The sequence below is a fragment of the Oryx dammah genome, unplaced genomic scaffold, assembly GCF_014754425.2.
Source record: "Oryx dammah isolate SB20612 unplaced genomic scaffold, SCBI_Odam_1.1 HiC_scaffold_29, whole genome shotgun sequence".
NCBI classification, from domain to species: Eukaryota; Metazoa; Chordata; class Mammalia; order Artiodactyla; family Bovidae; genus Oryx; species Oryx dammah.
The window spans coordinates 10,579,628-10,590,367 of NW_024070213.1; the positions used below are offsets into that span (position 1 = coordinate 10,579,628).

The 10,740-nt window shown below is 48.5% G+C and overlaps 1 protein-coding gene and 1 non-coding gene across 2 annotated transcripts in view; both read right to left on the bottom strand.

The window, feature by feature from the left end:
* Window positions 1-2,660: 2,660 nt before the first annotated feature.
* LOC120859016 lies at window positions 2,661-2,765 on the bottom strand. Its single transcript, XR_005720031.1, has one exon. It is a non-coding gene; the product is annotated as a U6 spliceosomal RNA (small nuclear RNA).
* Window positions 2,766-4,158: 1,393 nt separating this feature from the next.
* The window catches only part of PEX26 (peroxisomal biogenesis factor 26), a 10,280-nt gene continuing 3,698 nt past the window's right edge, over window positions 4,159-10,740 (bottom strand). Inside the window, exons 4-5 of the mRNA XM_040233627.1 lie at window positions 10,258-10,401; window positions 4,159-6,664 (exon numbers count right to left, since the gene is read on the bottom strand). Of these exons, the coding sequence (XP_040089561.1) occupies window positions 6,561-6,664; window positions 10,258-10,401 (248 nt within the window). The 3' untranslated portion in view covers window positions 4,159-6,560. The remainder of the gene's footprint in view (window positions 6,665-10,257; window positions 10,402-10,740) is intronic.

Here is a 10,740-nt window from a genome sequence, read left to right on the forward strand (position 1 = left end):
CCAGCAGTACCGCCTCACAGATCCACCATTAAAACCTGAGTGTCCACCCACACCTGCTTCCCTGAGACAGAGTAACCCCCTCTCAGGCCACAATCCCCTGCCTGTGTCTTTACCAAATACTCTCTCACAAACTCCATCACCTCCTCACTCTCCAGCCCCACCTTCCACAAGCCCAGAGAAAAAGGTGAGGCAAACAGCATGTCATTTCTTGACCTAGTCCTGATTAAACAGCCCCAAGAAAGTGTTAACTTGCATTTGCCTATGTAACAAGACACAGATCCCTCAGGGACCATTAGTCTTACTTAATCCAACCAAATGTGCCTATATGCAAAGTTGGATTTTATCAAAAAGACTTAACCATCCTATAATAATAAATATTTTGTAGTATTTTAAATACTGCATTCCCTGTATCATTTAACACCTTCCATGGAGGAGGAAATGGTAATTCACTCCAGTATTCTTGCCTGGAGAATCCCATGGATAGGGGAGCCTGGCAGGCTACAGTCCATGGGGTCTCAAAGAGCTGGACATGACTTAGCAACTACACAGATATAGAAAACTAATGATTATCAAAGGAGAGACAGAAGTGTGATGGGACAAATTATGTGTATGGGATTAAGAGATTAAAAACTCCTATTTATAAAACAGCAACAAGTTTATATTGTATCAGATAAAGAATTATAGCCATTATTGTATATTGAATCACTGTGCTGTACACCTGAAACTAGGATAATATTGTAAACCTACTGTAATTAAAAATAAAAAATTAAAAAAAAACCACCTTCCAGTCTTTTTAGTAGACTTTTGCTCATGTGACACAAAAGTATCATAAAGAAAATAAGGCAGAAAAATTTTATCCCCATCTTTAAGGTAAGAAAATAGAGACCTATTCCCCTTATATGTGGAACCTAAGAAGAAATGACACAAATAAACTTACTTACAAAACAGGAAGAGACTTAGAAAACAAACATGGTTGCTGAGGGGGAAGGGACAGTTCGGAACTTTGGGGAGGTCATGTACGCCCTGTTGTATTTAAAATGGATAACCAATAACAACTTACTGTATAGCACATGGAACTCTGCTCAATGTTACATGCTAGCCTGGATGGGAGGGGGGTTTGGGCGAGAACAGATACATGTATATGTATGGCTGAATCCCTTCACTGTTCACCTGAAACTCCCACAACATTGTTAATCATCTATACCTCAATACAAAATATTTTTGGCATTAAAAAATAAACAACAAAATAGAGACCTAAAGATTAAATGACTTTTGCAAAGTTACAGAGCAATTCAGCAGCAGAGCCAGCATCTCTTTATAGGGAGAGATTGCTTAGCTTTTATGCCATCAATCAACGTTGATGCTACAGTTAACGTGACTTTTCTCTAAAAGGATTTCTGCAAAAATCCTTTGGTTTTTCAACCAAGTCTCCAAATATTACCTGATGCTTGTCAGTCCCCATCTCAGATGGTAGAAAAGGTATATGAAAAGTTTCAGAGGTGCTTGAAAAAGAGGAGCTTGGCAACAGTGTGAAATGAGAGCTGGGGGTCAGTATTAAAATTAGAAGTGGGTCATAAAACCCAGCCCTGCCAGGTCGCCTGGGGAGGGACAGCAGCTCTGGTGGCCCCCACCCCTCTTCTACATCAGCTTTTCTGCCAGGCTACCCACCTGCCCACTGACTGCAAGGCCCTTCTGCCAGCCTGCAGTTCAGCCAGCTAATACTCTCCTGAACAAACCCCATCTGCAGCCACTTTTTCACAGGTTCTCAAGTACTGGGGTTACCAAGAGGGCTGGATGTTTGAAAGATAAAACAGAAAAAAAAAAAAAACCCACCAAAATTACAGTGGTTATCTCAGAGGCATGGGATCACAAGTTCCAAATTTGCTTTTATACAATTTTTAAAATTTCTAAAATATATCAATCAGTTCAGTTCAGTTCAGTTGCTCAGTCGTGTCCAACTCTTTGTGACTCCATGAATTGCAGCACGCCAGGCCTCCCTGTCTATCACCAACTCCCGGAGTTCACTCAGACTCACGTCCATCGAGTTGGTGATGCCATCCAGCCATCTCATCCTCTGTCGTCCCCTTCTCCTCTTGCCCCCAGTCCCTCCCAGTATCAGGGTCTTTTCCAATGAGTCAACTCTTCGCATGAGGTGGCCAAAGTACTGGAGTTTCAGTCTCAGTATCAGGCCTTCCAATGAACACCTAGGGCTGGTCTCCTTCAGGATGGACTGGTTGGATCTCCTTGCAGTCCAAGGGACTTTCAAGAGTCTTCTCCAACACCACAGTTCAAAAGTATCCATTCTTCAGCGCTCAGTTTTCTTCACAGTCCAACTCTCACATCCATACATGACCATTGCTTTAAAAAAAAAAATTTTTTTTTAAATCTGTTTTTATCAAGTGGCCTGGAGGCTGGCCAAAAATACCTGGATCCCACTTTAACCCTGGAGGAATGGCACACATAGGGGTTTCAGTAGGGCCCCGTGTCCACTGCTTTTTTCTAGTATAGGTGATTTACCATGTTGTTAGTTTCAGGTATACAACAAAGTGAATCAGCTATATATATAGCCAGTTTTTAGGATTTTTTTTCCCATATAGGCCGTTATAGAGTACTGAGTAGATTTCCCTGTGCTACACAGTAGGCCCTTACTATCTATTTTTTAAAATATGGAACGCTTCACGAATTCGTATCATCCTTGCACAGAGGTCATGCTAATCTTCTCTGTATCGTTCCAATTTTAGCATACGTGCTCCCGAAGCAAGTACCATGTCCGTTGCTCTTAATTCAGCTCCTTGTCATCCAACAACCAAGATTTCCAGAGGCACAGAAGCAATCTCCTCATTAACAATTGCTTTGTCAAGTTCCAAAGCACTGGGCTGGCAGGTGGTGAGGGAAGCCTAGGGAGGGAAGCTTGCCTGAGCAGAGCACACGAGAATGGCAACCCACAGCCCCTCCTGGGTGCAGACACAGCGGCCCACCACTCCGGGGCCGCTCCAGCCAGGGAGCAGAGGGGAGAGGTGGACAGACGCCCTCTCTGCAGTTCACATCAGGCCTCTCTCTGCCACTTCCCGTGGCTGGCTTAGTGGTTGGCAGAGGCAGTGCTACCCGACTTAGAAGTGGAGCGTCTGGGAGCGTGAAAGGCTGTCGCTCAGCTTCCCTGTGGCTGGGAAGGTACCAGGCAGGCTGGACAGAGGGCTGCGTTTGCCAGGAAGTGGCAGCAGAGGTGTGACGCCCATCTGGTTCTCTCAGACTCGGGCTCAGAAGAGGGTGGAACGGCTCCACGGCATTACAAGGAAAGCTGTGGGGCTTGTACTGCGAGCCCATCACAGAAGGGAGTTCGGGGCAGCTGAACAGAGTGAGGCAGCTCTGCAAGAGTGGACGTGGACGAACACCCAAGACTGGGTTTAAAAGCATGGCGCATGTGTGCAGCACGCCATCATCTGTGGAGAAAGAGGAGCTGAGCATCAGAAGTTACATGGAAGGATCCAGGTGGCAACAGTGGTGGGCAGGGGGTGAGGGGTGCAGAGCAGGAGGTAGACACTTTTTCACAGACACCCTCTGTGCCTTCTCAGTTTGACACATAAAACATCGTTTTTAAGACCATGAACACGTGAGCAAACATATCCATGGTGTCACCTGCCCAAAGCCATGAAATACACCCTCAGCCCCTCTAGAGGTAGCACCGTGTCCTCCCCCTACTGCCCACCCCACCGGTGACAGCCCACGCAGCCCAGCTGCTCCTTACCTCACCGTCTCCCCAGCTGCCCCTCAGCCCCGAGAACCCAGCTGTATCTATCTCAGAACCAGTGGGAGCGACCCACTTGCTGGGGCTGAGGTGGCACATGCGAGGACGGCAAGCTCCAGTGGCTGGTCTTTGGGTCCATGAGGGGAACCGTGAGCAGTGAGGGATGTGGATTGTGGAGGGGGCTCCTGTCTTAGGCAAGCTGTAGCCTGGGGGTCACTTCACCCTGGGGTCTCCATTTCCTTAACAAAGAAGGGGTTGCAATGGGGGTCTTTCTAGATCACACACTGGCAGGCCCACCTCATGGCCACTTCTCTGGACCCGTTGTGTACTGGGTGCTTTGAGCGCAGGCCCACAGAAACATGACGCGAGCTCTCCGTGCAAGCTGAAACATTCTGGGAGCCCCACAAAAAAAGTGGAAAAAACAGGTAGTAACAGATTTTATTTAGTCCAATATATGCAGATTATCATTTCAATATGCCATCAATATAAAGATTATCGAGTCTCCATTCTTTTTAGCTCTATGTGTTTGCAATCAGTGTATATTTTATATTTACACAACATCTTGATTTGGCCCAGCCACACTTCAAGGGTTGAAAGGCGGCTGAAGCTAGTGGGGACCTCTCTGGTCAGCACCGGTGCTGGACTGACCAGGTAGCCCGCCCTTCGCTTCAGATGTCATCAGGCTTTGTGCTGAGGCCGGCTGGAGCAGCAGCTGCATTCCCAGATAAGGCCCAGCCACTTGAGCAGCAGGTCCAGCTCCTTGCCAGACAAGGAGGGCAGCTGGGGCTGGATACCAGACAAGACTGCAGAGCACCAGGCGAACAGGAGGCCAAGATGCCCGAGGCCTGGAGCAGGGTCACACAGGCTTTGGGGCGACAGATGTCAGGGTTTCCACAACACAACCACCCTCCCCCACACTGAAGCAGAAGCTGCTGTCACGTCAGTTACATCCACTCATTCTCTGACATGCCTTTGAACACCTTCTAACCCCCGGCCCTCAGTCGGGCAGTGAGGACACAGCCACCTCTCATGGGGCTCCTACCCGGAACAGGAAGCTGCTAACTGCCCTGGAGGCTCATTTACTCACCCAACTCACCCAGAAATTCCTGTGAGAGGAGAATCACCTTAGAAATGAAGTTAAGTCACTTCCCAACAGCCACACCCCAACAGGTGGGAGGGCAGCCTCCTCCCACTTCCACATTGCAGTCACACACCCCAGCTTCAAAGAGGCCCCAGAATCCCACAGTCGCAAGGCATGGGGCCACCACTGCAGAAAGCATATGCAACAGGGGCCAGGAGATTCCCAGAGGCAACCCACCAGGCAAGAGGGGAGCTGGGCCTCCAGAGGATCAGCAGACACAGAAGGCAGAGGTGCTCAGAAAACCGTGACGGCCAGTGGCTGGATCAGGCCCCATGTGAGGTGGGGGTGGTTGGCCAAAACCAGTGCCCAAGGTCCCTACACTCCCTAAGAACTGGGGTTTTACCCTCAGGCCAGGGGAAGCCGCTCAAGAGTTCTATCTGTGGCACGAACAAGACCAGGTTTTAAAAATCACTGTAAAGGAGAAATCCCCAAGCCTGATGGGCTCCCTTTCTCTCAGCATGTTTTACGACACCCTAGGACTTAACCTCCCAGGGCCTAAAGTTTACTCACTTCATCATTTTATGAAAGTGATGCCACTGACCCGGAGCTCCTGAGGGTCTTGATGAGAAGCTGATAAGCCCCTGGTTTTCCTGGCCTGCTAGGCGCCTCCACCCCCCAGCCCCACAGCAATGGCCTCCACGTCCCTGCAGAGACAGGGAGGATTCTTGCAGCCACTGAGAGAAAGCACTGAAACATTTCAGCTGCACAATCGCAGGGCCCTACTCTCTCCCACCCCCAGACGAGGAGTAACATCGTTCACTGCCTCCCAAGCCTCCCCTCTGCCCAGCCCCCTCCACACATCCTTCCAGCTCCCCTGATTATCCGCTCCATTTTCAGTGCATCAGCTTTGGAGGCTGGCCTACTTTCCAAGGACAGAGGAGCAGAAACACTTGTGTGTTATACGAACAGCAGAACATAACTGGAACAGGACACAGAAAGGGGGGAGCCAGCCACAGGGCGTGCCAGGGATGCGGCAAAGCTGGTGAAGGAACCAGCGAGGCAGAGCACACACCATCACCTTGCGGGGCAGCAGGCGGGAGAGGGCAGAGACACCTCCTCACACAGCCCCGCTTGGCCACTGATGGCTGGAACACTGAGCTTAGCCCAGGATGCAGCTGCCAGATCCCCTTACCGAGTTAGAAGAGGACCTGAGGCTCAGGAAGCCACGCTCAGCGTGAGCAGAGGGCAGCCCATGGCACATCTCGGGGCTGGGCAAGGAGGGGGGATTGATGAACCAGACCAGACTACGGAGCCTGTCCCGGGGACCACCTTCAGAGCTAAGTGTTCCATGCAAGTGAAAGGCCAAGGTCCCCCAACCAGGACCTTGCTCTGAATTTCCAGCTGCGTGAACCTCTGGCCTCAAAGACCAACCCCTGCCTCTGCAGGAAGACAGATCGTGTCAAGGAATGCCAAGGAGGAAGCACTCCCTTCCCACAACCCCTCCTCTGCAGGGGCCTCTGCAGGGCTGTGCGTCTTGTCTCCACAACACCTGCCAGGCCCGCCAGAGCGGGGCACAAAGGGGAGGGTGTTGAGGCAGCCTGACACAGTGCCCCTGGAATTAGGCTGGCCACGCTGGGCTCATCCAGCTGCGGGAAACAGGCTGCCAAGGACGAGCGACTCTGCTCCTCTGGCAGGCTTCAGGCGCTGGGGGTTGAGGCGAGCAGGGAAGACCACTCAGTGCTGGATGGGAAGCCGGCAGAGAGGAGGAGACACGGCCTCGCGGATCCGCTGGAAGATCTGAGCCAGCTTGTAGAGGAAGGGCAGGGAGCGCGGAGACGCTGCAGGGAGAGGCCAGTCAGTGCCCGCCCTACCCCTCCCGCCCCCCACTTGGCTACTCCTCCCCGCAAAACTCTCCCACCTGGGGAGTGACCATGCCAGTGCCCCTCCTCCCCTCCCAACAGGAGAGAACTTCCCTTTCTCCAGAATATAATCTCTGGGTTGTATTTTCTTTATGTGGATGAGAGAAAACTTCAGTTTGCTGAGAAAAAGATCCAAATTTATTATGTTTTAATCTAACTTTTTAACACTAAAAAATTGGTAATGGTGGCTGCCTATATGTAGATGAATTTGGGAAGAGACTTTTCACTACATTCTTCTTCGTACCTTTTAAGTTTGAAGCCAAGCCACAATAGTACCTCTTTTTATCATAAGTTAATTATATTAACAATAAAAGTAAAAAGAGCCTCTTTTGAATGGGAGCTGAGCTGGCTGCTTTGGTTTGTTTTTCTTTATTTGAATTACTGATTTTTTAATAAACTTTCTTCCTTCTTAAAAAGAAATATGTTACTTTTAAGAAAGCTATTCCAGTCCACCTTCTTCACGTCCTCCTGGGCAGGTTCTAATTACAGTCCAGCCCTGGGCTCTCACCAACCTGCACGGACTGTCCTGAGTGCTCCTGGAACAGCCCTTTGCCATCCCCACTCAGAAGACCAGGGTTCTGAGACTGAAGGACTCCTAAGAACCCCAAAAATCTTTCTAATTTTTACTAAGTCTCTGGAATAAAGTAAAAGGTCAGAGGGTGGACAGGACTGAACACAGACTCCTCAGCTTTCCAAAGGGCTAACCAGTGACTCTCTCCTCAAGCAAACGGAGCTGTTCAGAGGGATCTCCTGCTCGGTACCAGCCATGGGGACAAGGGACAAGCTGAGCTGTGCAGAAACAGCTCCCAGACAAGAAAAAGGGAAGTGGGAACACAGCAGGATTTGGGGATAAATGAAGAGCAGCAGATAGAATGTCTGTGTGACCTTGGAGCAGTCACTTCTCTCTGGTTCTTAGGTTTCCCAACCGAAAAAGAAAATCAAAGTGAAGGGATTGAAATTAAGGGTTTCCAGTTTTCCTTTCAGATTTGAAAGTTATACAACCCTAAGTCTAAATTCATGAGAAGAGGTTAGGTTATAACTCACACAAAGTCACACACAGAAAAGTTCACGAGTGAGCTCCTAACCTCTGGCCCAGTGCTCACAAGGTCTGAGGAATTCACCCTCGGGAAAGAGCACAGTAGAAAACAGCAAGAAATCATCAAAATGTTCAGAGGTATCACCTCATACTGGTCAGAATGGCCACCATCAAAGGTGAAAGTGAAGTCGCTCAGCTGTGTCCAACTCTTTGCGACCCCATTGACTATAGCCTGCCAGGCTCCTCTGTCCATGGGATTTTCCAGGCAAGAATACTGGAGTGGGCTGTCCTTCCTTCTCCAGGGGATCTTTCCAACCCAGGGATCAAACCAGGGTCTCCCGCACTGTAGACAGACGTTTTTACTGTCTGAGCCACCAGGGAAGTCCCCCCTCCCTGCCCCCCACCAAAAAAAAAAAGTCTACAAGCAATAAATGTTGAAGAGGGTGTAGAGAAAAGGGAACCCTCCCACACTGTTGGTGGGAATGTAAATTGGTGCAGCCATTATAGAGAACAGTATTGAGGTTCCTTAAAAACTAAATACAGCTACCATATGACCCAGCAACCCCACTACTGGGCATATATACAGAAATAAACATAATTCAAAATACACGTGCACCCCAATGTTCACAGCAGCACTGTTTACAACAGCCAGGACATGGAAGCGACCTAAAGATCCTCTAAGAGAGGAATGGACGAAGATGCAGCACGCACACAGTGGGATATTACTCAGTCATAAAAGGGACAAACGAAACTTGCAGAGACATGGATGAACCGAGCGGGTGTCACAGAGTGAAGTTAAGTCAGAAAGAGAAAACAAGTATCGTATATTAACACATATATTGTGCAATCTAGAGAAGTGGTATAGATGACCTTATTGCAAAGCAGAAACAGAGACACAGACATAGGAAACAAATGCATGGATGCCACGGTGGAAGGCGGGAGGAAGTTGGGAGAATGGGATTCGCATACATATACTATCAATACTATGTGCAAAATCAAAGCTGACGGGGACACGCTGTGCAGCGCGGGAAGCTCTACTCGGCGCGGCAGCGGCCTGAATGGGAGGGGGCCAAAGGGAGGGGGTGTATACACACACAGCCGACTCACTGTGCTGTGCGTCAGAAGCTGACACAACACCGGAAAGCAACTACGCTGCAATAAAGATTAATTACACAAAGAAATAACAAGGAATCACTGAAATGTTCAAAAACAGGGCACTGTAAAATCAATTATGGAAGTTAGTGAAAGCTGGAATATTATTTAGTTGTGTAAAGTTTTAAAACCTTTTTTTTGTGTGTGTGTGGGGAGAGGGCCACAATTCATGGCTTACAGAATCTTATTTCCTTGACCAGGAATCAAACCCAGGCCTTCAGCAGTGAAAGCATGGGGTCCTAACAACTAGATTGCTTGGAAATTCCCTAAAGCCATGTTTTAAAGAATACTTATAGGGGGATGAGGAACTGGAAGAAGGCTGTCAAAAAGTCCTTTTAGTTATAAGATAAATAAGTATTAGGAATGTAATGTACAACATGATGAATATAATTAACACTGCTGTATGTTACATACAAAAGTTAAGAAAGTCCTAAGAGCTTCTCATCACAAGGAAAAAAATTTTTTTTCTATTAAAAAATTTTTTTTATCTACATGAGAGGATAAATGTTTACTGTACATACTGTGGGAATCATTTCATGATGTATGTAAGTCAAATCATTATGCTCTACAACTTAAACTTATACAGTGATGAATGTCAATTATATCTCAATAAAACTAGAAGAGAGAAAGAATACTTAACAACAAGGAAAACTGCATCTACATCCAGAAAAAGACTAACGATTACAGCAGCTGTTGAAGGGTGATTTGTTTTCTCCTTTATACTTTTCTCTATTTTCCAAATTCCCTAAAATATATTTTTCCTATTGTAATTGTATTTCTACAATATAATATGTTTTAATTTAATGTAACTTTTTAACACATTATGATGAAGCTTTCTTTTTCCTTTTTTTAATTCTGAGGGGACTTCTTGGTGGTCCAGGGGTTGAGAATCTGCCTGCTAGTGTCTGATCTCTGGTCTGGGAAGACCCCACGTGCTGCAAGGCAGCTAAGCCCATACACTGCGTCTACTGGAGCCCAAATGCTCTACAGCCTGGGTGTGGCACCACAACTGCTGAACAGCCCCTGCTTGCCACAACGAGAGAAAGCCTGCGTGCAGCAACGAAGACCCAGCACAGCCAAAAACAAAATAAACCAACTCTGAGGCTCTACTCAGAGTTCACCCTAGACGTCCAGAGTCGACAAGGCAGAGGGGACTTTCTCCAGGACTGGTCTCTCCTTCAAGGTGGGCTGGCTCTAGTTTAGGTTCAGCAACTCCTCCTTGCAGATGAGACCAGGGAAAACCCCCAGGAGGGCTCCCAGGCCCAGCCCTGGTCAATCGCCCTGTCCTGGGAGGGTGGGTGGGGAGGCAGGTGCCCTCACTCACCTGGATCAAACCTCAACACCAGGAGGCAAAGGAGCAAGGCGGCCAGCAGGCTCTTACTGAAGGGCAGAGAAAAGAAGTGGCTGACTGCAGAGTCCCAGAGCTGGCGCAGCAACGTCAGCAGAGATAGGAACTTGGAGGAGGAGCCTGTGGGGAGACAGAGTAGAACTTCAGTAAAGAAGCAGCTTCCCAACTCTGAGCTTTGAGTCTAAGTCGAGCCAAGACTGGTTTCCTCATGCAGTCCACAAAATGGTTGGAAGGGAGCTCCCAGGCATCCAGAGATGCCTTCAGCACTGATTATATCAGAACGCCAGCTCCATCCAGCTCCACAGGAGAGGGCTCTGATGTCACCAGACACCAGCTCCACAGGAGAGGGCTCCGATGTCACCAGACACAAGCTCCACGGGAGAGAACTGTGATGTCACCAGACACTCGCTCCACAGGAGAGGACTCTGATGTCACCAGACATCAGCTCCAGAGGAGAGG